At 50.4% G+C, this 17,109-nt stretch overlaps 6 protein-coding genes across 6 annotated transcripts; 4 read left to right on the forward strand and 2 right to left on the reverse strand.

The window, feature by feature from the left end:
- Positions 1–544: 544 nt before the first annotated feature.
- Positions 545–2,546, reverse strand: MYCFIDRAFT_184120 (uncharacterized protein). Its single transcript, XM_007933521.1, has 4 exons — positions 2,027–2,546; positions 1,810–1,971; positions 952–1,761; positions 545–892 (listed from the first exon to the last, which is right to left on the reverse strand). The coding sequence occupies exon 1, from the start codon at positions 2,425–2,427 to the stop codon at positions 2,101–2,103; it is 327 nt and encodes a 108-aa protein (XP_007931712.1). The 5' UTR covers positions 2,428–2,546; the 3' UTR covers positions 545–892; positions 952–1,761; positions 1,810–1,971; positions 2,027–2,100.
- On the forward strand, positions 670–2,546 carry MYCFIDRAFT_57467 (uncharacterized protein; the record flags this gene model as incomplete). The annotated part of the gene is made up of 5 exons (XM_007933130.1): positions 670–760; positions 822–892; positions 952–1,761; positions 1,810–1,971; positions 2,027–2,546. 3 exons carry the CDS (start codon positions 670–672, stop codon positions 1,234–1,236), a joined length of 447 nt encoding a protein of 148 aa, XP_007931321.1. The 3' UTR covers positions 1,237–1,761; positions 1,810–1,971; positions 2,027–2,546.
- Positions 2,465–9,745, forward strand: MYCFIDRAFT_179437 (uncharacterized protein; the record flags this gene model as incomplete). The annotated part of the gene is made up of 16 exons (XM_007933522.1): positions 2,465–2,483; positions 2,520–2,530; positions 2,575–2,607; positions 2,631–2,819; positions 2,857–2,891; positions 2,923–2,971; positions 3,004–3,042; positions 3,088–3,107; positions 7,988–8,036; positions 8,078–8,112; positions 8,144–8,283; positions 8,316–8,574; positions 8,598–8,771; positions 8,823–9,589; positions 9,620–9,685; positions 9,732–9,745. 16 exons carry the CDS (start codon positions 2,465–2,467, stop codon positions 9,743–9,745), a joined length of 1,899 nt encoding a protein of 632 aa, XP_007931713.1.
- On the forward strand, positions 9,594–10,360 carry MYCFIDRAFT_184122 (uncharacterized protein). Its single transcript, XM_007933523.1, has one exon. It carries the CDS (start codon positions 9,781–9,783, stop codon positions 10,114–10,116), a length of 336 nt encoding a protein of 111 aa, XP_007931714.1. The 5' UTR covers positions 9,594–9,780; the 3' UTR covers positions 10,117–10,360.
- A 1,140-nt stretch (positions 10,361–11,500) lies between these two features.
- MYCFIDRAFT_33768 (uncharacterized protein) lies at positions 11,501–12,430 on the forward strand (the record flags this gene model as incomplete). The annotated part of the gene is made up of 1 exon (XM_007933055.1): positions 11,501–12,430. A coding segment is annotated over one exon (930 nt), but the record flags the coding sequence as incomplete, so codon positions are not given.
- A 74-nt stretch (positions 12,431–12,504) lies between these two features.
- MYCFIDRAFT_79230 (uncharacterized protein) lies at positions 12,505–13,775 on the reverse strand (the record flags this gene model as incomplete). The annotated part of the gene is made up of 3 exons (XM_007933524.1): positions 12,505–12,710; positions 12,764–13,341; positions 13,474–13,775. 3 exons carry the CDS (start codon positions 13,773–13,775, stop codon positions 12,505–12,507), a joined length of 1,086 nt encoding a protein of 361 aa, XP_007931715.1.
- Between the last annotated feature and the right edge of the window lie 3,334 nt (positions 13,776–17,109).

The raw sequence follows: 17,109 nt of genomic DNA on the forward strand, positions 1-17,109 counted from the left end.
GCTCAACGGACTGCGTAAGGCCTGGCAGGCTGATGGCGGTAGGCGCGGAACGTCCCCTAGCGATCTCAGCCTTCAAGATGGCGGCTCGGTGTCAGGCACTGAGAGGCTGCCACGTCTATGACTACCTGGACATGCAGCTAGAAACGTGAGTGGACCGAGCCGTATGCACAATCCTCACGGGGCCCCGGTTCCTTTGCAGCGCGATTGGGCAGCGGTCGGAGAGAATGCCACGCTGCTGGGCTGCGGGCGGCGCTGTGGTTGTTGAGATCTCCATGCTGGCGGAGAAAGAATGTCGGTGTTTGTTGCCGCCCAGCCTTGGCGCCCTGGCCAACAAGATTACATCTCACGTGCAAAAGGAAACGTCCTGCCCATGCATTGTCGTCTGGCAGGTGTCAATGTCATCAGCATGTCAGGTGAGGGTGACTGCTGATGTGGCCTGGATTAGTTCTATTGCCCGAACCGCTTCGATGCAGTAAACCGTGGACATTATTTAGGCGTTGCTCGCTCCCGACTGACACGCGATTGAGGAGGCAGCCAATACCATAGCCTCGGGACTTTTCACAATGCATATGCGGAGACGACCCAGAGATGTCTGCAGGCAGACGACCAGCAAGACCTTGATGGCAACAGCAACCTACGCAACTTAAACAGCGTCATTATTCTCCTATCATGAGCTCGGCATCCAGAACTGGGAGATGTCTCTGCGGAACAGTCAAGTATGAGCTTAGCGGCGCCGCGCTCAAGCCATACTATAACACTGGTGACTGCGTATTTACCGCGATGGCCGCGATATGCGAGTATTGATAATCTTCTTTCTGCAGTCTGCCATTGCCTGAACTGCCGACGCGTCACGGGCTCAGCCTTCTTGTGCGCCTCGATATGTCCCAAGGATGTTGGTGTAACCGTTGTGCGAGTGAATGGAGAGAGCGAATTCCGCTGATAAAACTATAGGGCTTTCGAATCACAGCAGGGGAAGAACATCAAAAAGTGTACTTGGACACAAACACCGGGAGCGGCACGAGCTTGAAGCGTGTCTCGTGCGATCGATGTGCTAGCAAGCTCTTCGCATTCACTCCGCTTTGGAATGAAATTGTCAGTGTGGCTGCTGGTACTTTGGACGACTTTGACACTTGGACGCCGGACACCGAGCAATGGTGCATCGATCGCGTTCCCTTCATCAAGAGGCTGCCGGTAGTATCAGAGGAAAGGTCTTTTGATGAGGCCGTGAAACAGTGATACAGAGACAGCGAGCGAGGTCTGCACTGGAGCTGAAAGAGTGTGACTGGCAACAACTGCGCAATCGAACAATCTTTTGAAGTTGAGAAAACGAACCCTTCATGCTGCGCTCTTGTTTTGTTCGCCGAGCGGCTATAGTCAACTACTATCTTGATGTCTGAACCTCCTAACCGGCAGCTTCTTTCTAATCATACTGCAGACCAGCGAACGACATTTGCTTCGAAAGTGTGCCGGTCACCCCCCACACGAACATTACCTTCTATCTGCTAGTCAGCTTCGATAGTTCAGGATATCGCAACCCATAGTAAGTACCCCGAATCCACCACGAATCTTGAAACCAACAGATCTGCCGGCTCCCGACCTGAAGAACGATTTCGATCCGATTTTTGCCATACTCGCCACTCGCCTTGGTGAGCCACATCCCGCCTACCCAGCTTTGCGCCAAGCAACAGAGTTGATCACCATACTGCTTCCTATCTTCCATGCGATTCTGTCGCGTAATCCGAGACCGCAATCCAAGAAGGGGTAAGAAACTTACCCGAGCCCAAAGCTCAATTGACTGACTTGGAGCAGCAAGAAACGCGCACCTAGCTCGCAGCCATAGCTTATGCTAGCAAATTCGAAGTCCGGAGGATGTCCGAAGGCGGTGCTTTCACTAAGGCTCGATTCAGATCTCGTCTTTAGGTGCATTTTCGCTAGTCAGTATCGCAAGATTTTGCATGAACAGCTATTAGGGTACGTATGAGCGCCAGACCAGTTCTTCTCGCTGCTCAAAAGCATCCGGGTACAGATTTCTCAGATCCTAAGATTCCGATGCCTTGCTCTGTCGATATAGACCGTCATCTAGGTTGCGCACAATGACGATCAATTTGCTTGGCCTTTCTCCTCAGGAACGGAAAGAAGTTGACGGATCTGCCGCTCACTCGCAGCGGCATCGCCCATCAGCATGTAGGCATATGCTGACTTGAAGAATACATTGGGCGCGAGAGAGCTGCGGTCGTTCTTGGTGTCATGGACGTACAGTAAACACTTCTGAGCCGCATTTGGTCGTCCTCGATATCTCTCAATTCTCGCAAGCCGATCTCTGTCAATTTCTCTAGCTCGGCTGAAGTGGCTGATCGTGGTGATGTGATGATGTGGAAGGCTTTGATGGGAATGATAATTGCGAGGAACACGCGAGAATGTGATCATACTCAGACTAGACCAGCGCCGATGCTGCTTCGTTTGTATGTATTTCCCGGAGCCAAGTTGCTTTATTTATCCTGGGAGTGAGTCTCTGCAAGTTGAACGCCGGGTAATCGGGTAAAGGGCTTCACTTCCTATCACGTGCATCTTCAGCTTGAGGGAGGATTCACGACAGCTGCACCTCTCGTCCAATTGATTGCTGTCAGCAGACTGCTCCTGCCGCTTCGATTCATGCCATTTGGTGGACCTGCATCAGGTCATTGTTTACTGGGCTCATTGCCGCCGCGATGCTCGTCTCCACGCTGCTTGAGGTTGAGACGACGCAAGATGCATCTACGCCCCCCGTGAAAGCAGCGACTTGGGCTGGCCTTATCTATGCATCTCGACTTGGAGAGTGTGTGTGTGTAGCTGGCTATCACGTGCATGATGCCTGAGGCTGCAACTGTGCACACTTCATCTTCGGGCTTTCTGTAGATTAGCCCTCTTCTGAATACATTACAGTTTACATCAAGTGGTTATGAGCCCCCTGCGTTTCCAACGCATACAACACGTATTCTAATAGTCACTCCGACAGCTGCGTAGCTAGCGCTCGTCACCAATATTTGCGCCGACACTAATATCGTCGCCGCTACCCTTCGCCGCCCTCGATTTTCTAGTAGGTGCTAGACTCGAGTCGGCCACTGTCAGTGTTGGCTGTCCGCTACACTAGTGTTAGCTGTCCGCTACACTAGAACGAAGGCGCGCCTGTCGGCCGCCCCTTAAGACAAGTCTATAGTCTTATTTCTATATCGCCGTCGCTGTCCGCAATAGCTCCCCCTATAACAATATCTAGCGCTTACATAAGCAATATTCCTAAGCTAAAGAACAAGGAGAATTATCTAGCATGGGCCTACGCCGCTAAAGGCGCCCTCAAAGGTATGTTAGTCTAGCGCTATATATAGGGCACCCGCTAGCGACCCCTTACTAAGGTATCTAGTAAGACTTCTAAAGAATTTGAAGACCGCTAAGATGAATAGGACTCTAAAGATTAAACAGCGCGTACCTGGATCTTTGCTAATTGTGTTAGTAATATCTAACAATTACTGCTTAGTCTATCTATATCCTAGGAAGTATAGGACTTCCTTAAGAAGAAATATACTAGTAAAGGTGGGTCTACTGAATTCATGCTCTACTAGGAATATATTACCCTTCGCTACGATGGTAAGGACGTTAAGAAGTTCTATAATAAGTATAAGAAGAAGCTCGGTGCCTTAAAGGATACTAAATTGGCTATTAGCTAATATTAGGCTGTCTATATGTTTATTATACAAATTGCACCGTTCTACGAGGCTTTCGCATAGATGCGCTGTAAGCAAATGCGCGCCTTAGAATACACTATTGATAACAGCACCCTTAATAACATCATTAGCGCGTTGCTTGATAAGAATATAGCTTAACTAAACTAGGCCTAGTATAGTAGCTTCTTCGGTCTTTAACGCTAACTATAATAGCAAGGTAGCAATAGTAACAATAACAACGGTCGAGGTAACTCGAACCGTAGCGGTCGTAGTAGCCGCGGAAACAGCAACAATAGTCGAGGCCGCGGTAGAAGCAACTAGAACTAGAATAGTTACTAGTCTAGCCGTAAGAAGTACGCCTATTATTAGGGGTCGTACCCTTCCGACCGCTGCTATACTAAATACCCTCATCTAAAGGAAGAAGACCGACTACGTCGTAAACAGCAGAAGGCTAAGAAGAAGGGGGTGTAGCAGCAATAGTAGCAGCGTAGACAACAGCAACAACCGCTAGCTAGTTAGAATAGTGCTTAGGGGCTGTATGCGGCTAATGCTACCCCGGGGGTGTTATTAGACCTAAGCTATAATTACGCCTTTACTGCAAGCGCCACTATAGTTACTGTTAGCGACTAGGTTTCTACGGCTCTTACTGCTAGCACTCGTACTACTAATTAGGTTGTCGACTTAGGTACTAGTATATATATAGTTAACGACCCTTTATTGCTTATTAAATATAAAGGCTATTACATTCCTATCCGGTTTAGTAGCAATACGAAGCACGCTACGATAGTTGGTATAGCTTAGACTAAGGTTGTCAATAAGCGTAGTGTTAGCAATATGAAGCTGTCTAATACGCTATATGTTCTAGGTCTAGCAGCCAACCTTCTGTCTACTAAGAAGCTTGCCGACAAGGGTTGTTTCTACCGAAATAATAAGCGTGTCCTGTTTACGATAGTAGAGGGCAATAAGGTTACTGTCGCTTAGACATACCGTAAGAATGGTCTTCCCTACCTCCATATACTAACCTCTAGTCTAGATAGTGAAGTGGTTGCCCTTCTGTCGAAGAAGGGGGTGCCTACAGGCACTATAGATGAGTAGCATCTGCGATATAGCTATATTCATCACCGCAAGCTGCTAAGAATAGAATCTAAGGGTCAGATTGTTATTACTAGTGCTAAGAAGGACTTCCGCAACTGCATTGCCTATCGTATAGCTATGTTATATAAGGAATACAATCGGCTGCTACGCGTACGACTATCTACGATCTATTACATTGTCTGTATAGATATAGTTACTATCACTAATCCTAGTCTATTGTAGGAGCGCTATTTCACACTATTCATATACGCCAAGTTAGGCTATCGACACGAATATGCTAGTACGCTTAAGTTAGGGGCTGCAGTGGCTATCAAGGACTATCGTATATATATCCGTATATAGACTAGTTACTCAATCCCAATCTACCGCCTCGATAGAGGGGGTAAATACGGCGGAAATCAGCTGTTGAGCTAGGCTCGTAATCAGGGCATTGTACTGCAGGTTACAGCTCCTTATTCTTCAACTTAGAATAGCCTTACTAAGGTTAGCAATTACATCGTATATACGACTGCGAGAAAGATAATGCTACAGGCCAACCTTCTAAGGTCTCTGTAGCTATATGCTGTTGCCTCCGCTATATAGGTCCTTAATATTACGCTAACCGCTAATAGAGGAAGCCTATACACTATTGTAGCTAAGGAGCTCAATTAGTTACGAACACAGCTACGCCTATAGCACCTTCGAGCTTATAGCTATACTGCAGTTGCCTACGATTACAGTGTAACTCGTAGAAAGAAGATAGACAGTAGAGGCCTAGTTAGCAAGCTAGTTAGCTATGCTAAGGGCTCTATAGACTCTAGAAAATATATAATTTACCTGCCTAATTAACACAAAGTTATCGCTTCTAAGGACGTCTAGTTTGTTGAGTTAGGGGGTAACCTCCTGCTTCTAGATAGTATAAAGCTATACACTAACACTAACGACTTATCTAAGAACGAGTTTGTCACCCTTAAGTCTATTATGCCGGCTTTGTTTAATTCTACAAGCAACGAGGCTCCGTCGGCTGCTAAGGCTACTAGTGTAGTCTAGCGGCTTCTAGCTTAGCAAGAAGAACAGCCTACACAAGGACCTATATAGGAAATAGCTAATAAGGTCGCTGATCCGTTACTAATCGATGACGACCTTCTAGACGTTCAACCACTAGCTTCAAGTAATAAAGATAGCTTTCAGTTAGCCGAGGAAGAGCTAGCGTACGATCCTTACGCTAAGAAGGGCGAGCCTAGCTAGTTGCCGGAGTTTGAGCGACTAAATACTATAGGCGCTCGTTCAATACGTACTACTCGAAGCAACAAGTTAGCACGAGAGCTATTGCGTAGATACCTAGCCGATACTAGTGTCAATCGATCAACTCGCCGTAGCCTAGCTAATATGCTAATAGCCTATATAAAGGGCTTTATAGCTGCCTGCTACGTTGCTAAGCAGAGCGATATAGAAGACACTATTCCTATTCCGAAGAGCTACAAGGAGGCGACTTAGTCACTATATTAGCCACAATAGAAGGACGCCTGTAAGGCTGAATACAAGTCACTAATAGATAACTATACGTAGGTACACGTTTCTCGACTAGAAGTGCCTAGAGGTCGCAAGGTTGTCCGTAGCCGATAGGTATTCACTATTAAGCGTAACGCTAATAGCAAGGTAAGCCGGTTTAAGGCTCGATAGGTCGTCCGTAGTTTTATACAGGTTAAAGGACAGGACTATAATAAGACCTATGCGGCTATAGCCAAGCCGTCTACGCTGCGAGCGCTGTTTGCACTAATCGCTCATTACGACCTAGAGGCTAAGCAGTACGATATTCTAACGGCCTTCCTTAATGCGCTTATCGGTAATAAGTATAAGATCTACGTCGAATAGCTATACGGTTTTAAGGACCGTAGTAGAAAGGGCATGGTTTGCCTATTACTAAAGGCACTGTATAGTCTGAAACAGTCGCTAATGCTGTAGTACGAAGAGCTTCGAAAGTACCTAAAGAGCCTAGACTTTGTACTAATAATAGCTAATATATATGTGTTCAAATACGTTGTTAGCGGCTCTATTATTGTTATCTATATCGACGACATAATTATTATCGCCTATACTCTATTAGCACTAGAGGCAGTTGCTTAGTTGCTAAAGGACCGTTTCAATATGCGAGAACTAGGCGACCTGCACTACTATCTCGGCATACGGATCATCCGTAACCGCGGTTAGCGTACCATTTACGTCGTTCAAGATGCCTATTTGAATAGGCTTAGTAAGAAATATAGTATGCGTAGCCGTATCGGTCTAGCTACTCTAATAGCACCTCGCTATATTAAGACGTCCATTTAACGCGTACCTAAGGGCTATATAGCTAGTGCCGCCTTCAAGACTTAGTATTAAGAAGGTGTTAGCGAGGCGCTGTAGCTAGCTATAATTACACGACCTAATGCTTGCTATACTGTAGGCCTATTGTTACGATACATTTCTAACCCGACTAAGGAACACTATACCGCACTTCTTTAGCTTATTAAGTACCTAGTTAGCACTCTAAGCCGTAGTCTGTGTTTCCGAGGTATACAGAGCAAGGATAAGCTCAATCTGGCTAGTTACTATAATACCTCATAGGCTGACGATCTAGTTACTCGCCGCTCTATAGGCGGCTTCTACTTCACACTCGCTAGTAGACCGCTACTATACAAGTTAGGCCGCTAGACCTTAGTTACTCTGTCGTCTACAGAAGCTAAGTATGTTTAGTTAACAACTAGCGCTAAGGAAGCCGTTGCTTTAGCTCGATTGCTATAAGAGATTAGTTACAAGGGCACTATTAAGCCTATAACGCTATACGAGGACAATTAGTCCGCTATTGCTATTACCTAGTCGACAAGCGTTAATGGCCGTACTAAGCATATAGATGCTAGGGTCCACTACATCCGCGAGAAGATCGCTAATAGCACTGTCGTTGTTACCTAGATTAGTATATACGACTAGATCGCTAATAGCTTTACTAAGCCGCTTAACAAGCTTAAGCATAGTCGCTTTGTTAAACAGTTGAACTTAGTAGATTGTAAGGCTGCTATTAAGAGCGCCGCTTAGCCTACTACTGAATACTAAATAGATAGAAGACATAGGTTTATTGTCTAGTTTAACTGCTTATGTTTGTTTAATTGCTTTATTACAATAGCCTAAAAGTAGTCTAGTTGTTTCTACACCTAATACCCCTTTGTTTGCTTCAGTGGTTTACTTGTTTGGCTGTATACACGCGATAAGGGGGTAACTTGGAGAGTGTGTGTATATAGCTAGCTATCACGTGCATAATACCTGAGGCTGCAACTGTGCACACTTCATCTTCGGGCTTTCTGTAGATTAGCCCTCTTCTGAATACATCACAGTTTACATCAAGTTCTCGTCGCCTCGCTTGTGCAAAAGAGAGAACAGCGCACGAACGGACAAGCACATATCGTGCGACCTCCGTGCCTGGAGGAGTGCGTGATCACTCGAACATGTTCCTGGACGGCTGCTGGTAATAAGAGTGCTGGGCTCGTCTTCGCAACACATCTACAGAACGATCGATCGGTATGGCGCAGTCCAACGTGTCCAGCTGCGTGCTCTCCATCGTCGCATCTTTTGCTAGCGGCTTGGACGTTTTCAAGAAGTTCCGACAGCTGCGAGGCAAGAGGCGGAAAACAAGGAAGAACGCGTCACTGGATGACGAAGAAGTCAGACTAGCGAAGAGTCTGAGACAAGGGCCTGAGGATATCGGCAGAGAGTACCAGAGAAGTCTCATCTCTGTCGGAGAGCATTTTGCACAAGGCGATGGTGAGTGAAATTGGTTGGCAGGAGCAGGCGGATACTGAACACTTCTGCAGCCATAGCACAGACATCGCTTGCCGAGATTCTTCTCCAGTTAAATATTGGCCTGGTCACGGTGATAAATGCTTTCCTGGGCCGAGAGAAGCACGATACCAAGCTTGACTGCCAGTCCTTGACGAGTTTGTCTGAAAAATCTCGCGTTGATACGTGTCGTGCGCTTAGACAGCTTTATCGGCGTTTGCTGCAACAGAAGTCCAGCATACCTCGAGCAGTACAAAGCACGAGCGAGGGACGAAACGCACATTCGACATCTGTCCTATCAACGGAGCGCAGGAGCAGAAGAAAGCCGGCAGCAAGCCCAAAACGTACCACAGCGAGAGGACCCATTCTTGCGAGAGTGGTCATTGCAGACTCCAACAAGCCGGGTGAAATTGCGATGGTTCGACCAGGCGAGCGAAAGAAAAAGAGGTCCTCTAGTAGGCCATCTTCGAATGCTCAATCTTGCAATTCTTTGGCATTGCCTGGACCTCTATCGACACCACCACCACAATACACCGCAGTAGAGCCATTAACAAGGCCACAACATCGTCGCGCCAACACACATCCCGAGAAACGTTTGCCGCAACGAAATCTTTCGTCGATGGATGTCAGTACCATGCAGGAGCAAAGCAGACCAGACGCTTTGCGCGCAACGCGGTCTACTCCACGACTCGAGAGAATTACACAAGAATATCCGGACCCAGTGCCTGCAATACCAGCGAAAGTCCCGATGCCCAATATCACATCAATGGAGCCTCGACGAAGGCTGCAAAAGCCGACTCCGACCTTGTGTTCTATCGCATCTGACAGCACAAAGCTGGGTGAGATTCCTCTGCATAAATGGTCCGAGCCGGTGGACTTCGACGCCATGTCACTTGTCAACAAGGAAGCAGTGCAGAATGGCTGGCCTGTGATGGATGATGACCTCGCCGAGCAGAAAAAGAAACGCGGAGGACTTTTGCGACTCTTTCGACGAAATCGCTCTGGTGGCTGACAGTGCACCATGCGTTTGTCAGCAGTCTCATTACCAGCATTCAATTTGATCGACTTGGCCGTTGTGGAATTGATCTCAAACCTGTTCTGTCCATGCTCATGCGAGCTAGGGTAGAGCTGCCCTGTTCATTCAAGGTGAGGCTACATGATGCTATAAGCGTCAATACACCAGTTAGTCGGGACGATGGACAAAATTGCGCCTCCTCGGATAACAGATTCCAAGAGCCTGGAATACGAGTATGCTGTCGTCAGCGGGATAGCGCTCGTACGAGCCATGTTGGGGATTGCAGGAGCATTCCTGAGGTCGGTACATGGTTTTCGCTTGAGCGATGGTCTTCCAAGGATTGCTCAAACCTTGGTCTACGGAGGATACAACGTGTCGGCAAACGTCTGGCGACTGGTCCGTGCTGTCCTCACGACGCTTCGAATTTCCGTGTTGCCAGACCGATCGCACAGTCGCATCATTGCTATCGAGAAAGCGAAGCACCGAAAAGTTCGAACGTTGTCGAAATATCTCTGAAGAGCGCTTGCAGGGAAGGGGAGAGATGTCACGTTGCCGTCATACGCTAAGATGATCAGGACAGAATGCGAGGTGGAAGCCGGCACAGAATCTGAGACTAGGAGATAGCATGACCGGGGCCGTGTGAGAAAGGCTGGTTCTGTCAAATCACATAGTGCTTTTGCATCTCGTTTTATCATCGGGATCGGCGCAGCCACACGTCTTCCGCCACAATGTATCGGACCGAGAGAAGAGAACTACGACCACGATGACCCACTCAACATTACTTTGACCGCACTCTTTTGACGAATGCATCGCTGTGTGCTTGTTCTGTGCAACCGACGTGTCGATAATGCAATAGCAGTGATGCCAGAACGAAGAGTCATCGAAGCAGGCTATCTCCGACCATTCACCAACGGTCATAGCAGGATCTGACAAGAACTTCACACAGTCGACGCCACAGCACATCAACCTTTTCAACACTAGTAGGCATGACTATCTGGGGTCTTTTGAACGGTTCCCACCAGCAAGCACTACATTCGGTAATCCAGCATCATCACCACCAACACAGGTGGCAGCCAAGTCGGCCATGCCGTTCGATTTAAGAATCCAATACCGATGCTCATCGTAAGTTCTGCATTCCTCACTGAACCATTTCCCTTGCTTCGCAACTCAAACATCGTGATGTCAAACCGGCAACTTAGGCCGCAGCAATCACGGCAAGCTACCGCGAGGACGAACAGGACGGCAGGAACAGCTAGATCGACCACAACTCAAAATGATGTTGATTACTCGCTTGCTGGGCCATATCAATTTCACCAACGGCATCACGATCCTCACAATACATTTTACGAGGAAGGGTATCGAGAGTTGAATCCTTGGATGGAGTCCAACACGCATCACGGCAGCTTTAGTTTGGCGGGGACTTTCCCGCATAATGTTCGCTTCGGTATGAATAAGAAACAGAAGAAGGATGGACGGCAAGTGAAGGCTGTTCAGGCGCCGGAGAAGGGTGAAACCGAACCTGCGCCTCAAGTTGAAGAAGCCGAAAGGTCGAGACAAGATGGTACTGGAGAAGACGATCGCGTTGTATCAAGCGATCAAGAGAAACGTGCGTAACAGATTCCTTCTCGACAAGATCATTCCTCGATATCATGAACCATACTAACAAGTGACTATAGCCCCCAAACCAAGCAGAACCAACACCAACAACGACCACCCTTCCCTCGGCCAAGCCACAGCAGAAGCAGAAGAATCTTCAATCCCCGCCGAAGAAGACGACTCCGACCTCGACTCCTCCCCCTCCATAAAATTCCGCACCATAACCCAATCCACCTCCAAACTCCAAAATCGCGACACACTCACCAAAGAACCCCCAAACACCAACCTTCCCCCTCCCCCCTCCAACACCTGGTCCGCAATCCGCCTCCACCTCCAACGCCCCCTCGCCGAATGTCTCGGCACAACAATCTTCATCTTCCTCGGCATCGCCGGCAACCTCTCCGTCCTCACCTCCTCCTACCAAACCGGCACCATGCAATCCATCTACTGGTGCTGGGGCTTCGCCGTCATGCTGGCAATCTACATCGCAGGCGGAGGGTCCGGTGCCTTCCTCAATCCCGCCTTGACGATCATGTTAACGATTTTCCGAGGCTTTCCCGCTCGTCGAGTGCCCGTGTATGTTTTTGTGCAGGTGTTGGGGGCTTTTGTGGGGGGGTTGATGGCGTTTGGGGTGTATAGGGATGGGCTTGTGCATTTGGGTGGTGGAGGGGGGTTGATTTCTGAGACGACCGGGTCTGCGTTCTATACCGAACCTAAAGAATGGGTGAGCAATTCCACCGCTTTTTTCACGGAAGTGTTGGGCACGGCTGTGATTGCGTGTTCGATTCTCGCTTTGGGGGATTCGAGTAACAGTCCGCCCGGGGCGGGAATGCATGCGTTTATTATTGGACTTTTGACGACGGCGGTGACGATGTCGTTGGGGTGGAGTACCGGTGGGTGTTTTAATCCGGTGAGAGATCTGGGACCGCGTTTGGCGACGATTGCGGCTGGGTATCCGGTTTCCAGTTTCTCGGCGAGGGATCATTGGTGGATTTGGGGGCCGTGGTGTGCGACGATTACTGGGGCGTTGGTTGGGGGTTTGGTGTATGATGTTTGTATTTTTAAGGGTGGAGAGTCTCCGGTGAATTATTCTTTTGGGAGGTGGAAGGTCGAGGGGTTGAAGAGGGAGCAGGGTTTGGCTGGGATGTTTGGAATGCATGAGAAGGAAGGCGAGATTGAGAGAAAATTGGAGAGTGGCGATATTCATGATGATCCGAAATTGACGGAGATGTAAGGTTGGGACTGGCTGGATGGCACTTTTGTTTTATGCTTTTTGGTAATGACGCCTTTTACGAGCCACGAGGTCGGTCATTGAGAGATGTTCGACACTATGACCTTTTTCGCGCTTACGCCTCTCTTCTGCGTGTCGAGGCCGAGCTGGACTGATCGCAGTTCTTCACCAACGATCAAGGGTTCTGGTTTGGGCACGATATTGCCTGCGCTCAATGCTTTGGGAAGGTATTCTCGCCAGATGTATGGTCCGACTTCGTTGGTAAAAATGGCCGAAGCCCCGACTGTTTGCGGTCAGCCTCAGCTTTACGATCAGGATCTGCGGGCAGCGACTTACTGGATTTCGTTCGAACAGACTTGGGAATGTCATCGTCATCGGGTATACCGCGCACACTCACAACGATGGCCTTGCCTTTCGCTTGATCGACAATGCGAGCGCATGACTGCACAGCGCCGTCTGCGCCCACAGCATGATATGCACCAGCGACTGTCTTCCCCTTGAGCCACTTCACGACCTGATGCTCAACATCTTCGGCATGGTAGTCGAAAGCTTCAGCAGCGCCGAGCTCCTTCACATAATCGAAGTTCTTTTCCGAGCAAGTAGTCACCACTTCGACTCCAGCTTGCGTCGCCAGTTGGATGGCACAAGAACCGACGCTGGAGCTGCCGCCCCAAACCAGGATCGTTCGTCCTTGTGGGTTTGCATCTTCCTTTGGAAATGGCAGGGCGAGGAAGTCCTTTTGAAACAAGCCGGCAGAGGCGGTGGAGATGCCGAGTGGCAGAACAACACCAACGGACGATCGGATCTTGGCGGGCAATTCTGCAACAGCATTCTTCTGAACGACGACGAATTTCTGGAATGCTCCTGTTGCGCCCGGAGCTACATCTTTCACATGCGGGGCTCGGGAGCAGTGCCTGTTCTCAGGGACTTCATCATCAGCCATGATGTTCTTCATGTTGCATTGCTCTTATATGTCTCGGCTGCATGCAGGATCAAAGGGGGCAGGCAGTATTCGTTAATAAGGCTACGCTCGATATCAGACTTACGCAATGACTCTCTGTCCCAATTGAAAGTCGTTCACATCGTCCGCCACCTCAGCAATCTCTCCGGCGACATCAGACCCAAAGACCGTGGGGTATTCTGATTGGAAAATGTCGTCGTCTTGTAGGATCCAATCGATGGGATTGACGGCAACATCGAAGGTCTTGATCACGACATGGCCGCTTGGCGGTTTCGTGTATGGTGCGGAGCTGACCGTGAGGGGTCTTGTTTTGGCTTTCAGGGCCCAGGCTGCAACGTTCCTCTTTGGGGCGGGGGAGAAGATGGCGTTGCTTCGGATTTCTGCCATGTTGTTCGAAATGGCAGAGAATGATTCGGTCGAAGCGGTGGAGGTGGCGGCCGATGTTGCGCTCGCGCTTGCCTTGCGCGATGTTTGCTCGGAGACGTTGCCTGGGTGCCTGGGTGCCTGCATGATGAGCTCTGTCCAATCACGAGCTTCGATTCGGAGGGGAGGAGCTCTTTCCTGCCTCGTGGATTGGAGTGCGACAATAATGCAAGAACCAACCTCGAGTGACCCTATTCCGCTCCCTGCTCCTTCCCAGCAAGACCTTGGTCGAATTCCAGTTCACGGCGATCGACGGCCGGCAGCGCGTCCATGTCTGTGAACAATGTTTGTTGAGGTGAGCAACGACGGAAATTATAGTTCAGAATGTCGGCTGTCGGCTGCCAAGCGTTCCCGGCAGAGCACGTTGGACGGAGCGGAGCGGAGCGCGAGAAGTCTCGGAGACGCTGGCCACCACCCTCACCCTCACCTTCACCCTCACGCCTCACGCCTCACGCCCACCGTCTCCCAGCAAGCAGCGCCCGCCGTGCCCATTGGCAACGTCAGCATCGGCGCCGCCTGATGCTGCGACATACAGATGCTTCCATTGCCGCGCATGTCTCGTGCAACCTCAGCACGAGCTCCCACTAGCCCAGGTCCCGTGAGGCCTGTACCTCTACCTCTGCCATGCTAAGCGCCGGTCGCAATCGCAGTGCCTCCAACCTCCAGAGAGCCAACAACACCTCCTACACCCCGCCGCCTGCCACCGTCTCGCGAGCCAATTTGGCCGGCGTCGTCTTGAACGACATCCCGGACCATCCGTCCAACACGCGTCTGAGACCGCAGGGAAGCTGGCCATACCCTCCGCATGATCTCAACTCCACCTACTCGCCGCCATCGAGGGCGCAAACATACGCAGACCCGGGCCTCATGCAGCCAACCACGCCCGCTCCCGCTCCCGCTCAGCAGCAGAGCCAGTGGGCGCGACAGATGATTCCACCGCCGCCGCCTCCTCTACAGCAGCAACAACAACACCCGCATCACCCTGGAATCCCTCCCCCGCCACCTCTGCAGCAATGGCGACCTCCCAACGCATTTCAACCACCGCCGTCGGGCCCGTATTGGAACAGGCAGCCGTCATATCCGGCGCCACAGCAACAGCAATCGAGAGAGCCACGCGCATACAATCCGAGCGCATACCAAGATTACTACAATCTTCCTCCCATGCCCGCTGCTGACCAGCCTTTGACGTCGGCAACATATGTTCCCGACGGTTCCAGTTTCGGCCCCGGTGTGGGCATTCCAGCTCTTCATGAAAACAGAGCCCCTGCACCACAGTCTCGACTCGCACCTCAGCATATGAGCTACTATCGAGGGGGATCTGACGATTTCAGTGCTGCCAATGCGACCTACCAGCAATCCTATGGAGGACATCCGACGTACAGCCAAGACGGTACGGGCACCTGGTTTCCTCACAACCAAGGCCAGTATCATCCCACGCCTCCGCCTCAGCCTTCGCAATCTGTTCCGCCACCGACACAGATGAGCATTGCTCCTCCGACCCCTGCGACCGGCAAGCCGAAGACCTTAATTCTCCCTGCAAAAGAGACGGAACAGCACACTTCGCCTGCTCACGAGCAGAGGCCGCCGTTCCAACAAAGCGTCAGCCAGCCGGCCGAGAGTACGAGTCGAGAAGCAGCATTCGCCGGAGAAGCACCGGCGTCTCCCTCCGATCAGATTTGGACCACCGAGCGTATTGTGGCATTCCTGGCAGATCAGAACTTTTCGAAAGAGTGGCAGGCGGCAATGCAGCATTTGGGCCTCCATGGCTCGCAGTTCCTAGCGATCGGCAGGCATGGAGCAGAGAAGAACTTCGCACTGATGCCGCATACCATACTCCCACAGGTCGCAAGAGAATGCACCGCAAATGGTGGTGTCTGGGATCAGGCGAAAGAGCGTGATGAGGGAAAGAGGTTACGGAGAACGATTCGCAAAATGATCGAAACGGGGAATGCAGGTACGCCATTGACGGCAGCGACAAGCAGCACAACGAGCCTTCCATTACGAGCACGAAGGGAGTCGCAAGGCTATATCAATGCGACAAGTGCAGGAACAGACGGAAACGTCGAAAACTCTCCAAATCTTTCTCGCGCAGACATTCAAGCCCGGGTGTCAACACCCACCACTGCAGATGGCGAGACCGAGTCGCCAGGTGCACGCATGCCTACGATCAACAAACCGCGAGGGCCAGATTATCGCTCCATCACTCTGGATTCTTATGATCAAAAACAGCGGAGTGTCGAATCCCGCATGGCTTTGGCTTCTTTAGGCGAGATCAAACGGCATCACTCACCGAGCGGCAGCGCTGGAGACCTCAATAACTCGGGGCAGAAGTTTCAGAGCAGCCCGCAGCAGAGTCCGGGTCTCATGAATGCCAGACTACCGGCGAATGGAGCCTCACACACTCGACATGCAAGTGGTACTTCTCACTTCCGTGGTCCGAGCATCGAAGCTTCTTCAGATGCTGGCAGTCGCACAGGCATTCCTGTTGCAAGTGTTTCGGAGGAATATATCCCGGGCAGAAATGGACAAGATGGCTCGAGACCTCCTCCTGCCGACAGCAGTGGTCGAGGCAGCAGCAGAGATACTCCGCAAAGTGCGACTCACAAGGAGCACAAGGGCGGCATCTTCTCGCGATTCAAGAAGTCCAAAAAGGACGACGCGCATCCGTCACCCGAAGACGAGCACGGACCTCTGAGCCCGCAGGTATTCAGACAGCCATATGGCAAGCCCAATGCGTCATCTTCTGATATCTCGCTCAACGATCGACCCTCGTCAGGTAAACCGCAATTGGAATCTTCGGATAGCTTGGCACCGATCACGCGAGGACGTCCTCCTGCAAGAGATGGCGACAAGAAGTACATTTTCGTAACACCAGACGGCTGGAACTACAGGCTAATCGATATCACTGAGATTGAGTCGCCTGCGCAACTGCGCCTTGTCATCTGCTACAATTTGGGTCTGCCAGAGAACCCAGATATCACAATCCATGTCACCACACCCGGCAAAGAGGAGCACGAGGAAGCGCTAAACGATCAGATGCTCATGTCTGCACGATCACGATTGGCAGATATGACTGGCAACTTGAAACTTTACGTGCGTGCCAACGCGGGCAATCTCGAGGCATCGGATGCAAAAAACAACGGCTTTGCCCCTGGCATGCAGGCACCATTCGGCAAGCCGTCTTTCTCGAGCAAGCCGATAGATGATGCAACTCTGGCGCGACTCCAAGGTGCCGATGCAGATTCTCCGGCGACGATGAGATCTGGAGAAAGCACGCTTGTGTCAGATCGAAACCGAA

Source organism: Pseudocercospora fijiensis (assembly GCF_000340215.1).
Source record: "Pseudocercospora fijiensis CIRAD86 unplaced genomic scaffold MYCFIscaffold_10, whole genome shotgun sequence".
NCBI classification, from domain to species: domain Eukaryota; kingdom Fungi; phylum Ascomycota; class Dothideomycetes; order Mycosphaerellales; family Mycosphaerellaceae; genus Pseudocercospora; species Pseudocercospora fijiensis.

What these genes read in the sequence shown, in the direction of transcription:
- MYCFIDRAFT_184120 (XM_007933521.1), bottom strand. Translation starts at nt 2,427, where the DNA reads ATGATCACATTCTCGCGTGTTCCTCGCAATTATCATTCCCATCAAAGC.
- MYCFIDRAFT_184122 (XM_007933523.1), top strand. Translation starts at nt 9,781, where the DNA reads ATGGACAAAATTGCGCCTCCTCGGATAACAGATTCCAAGAGCCTGGAA.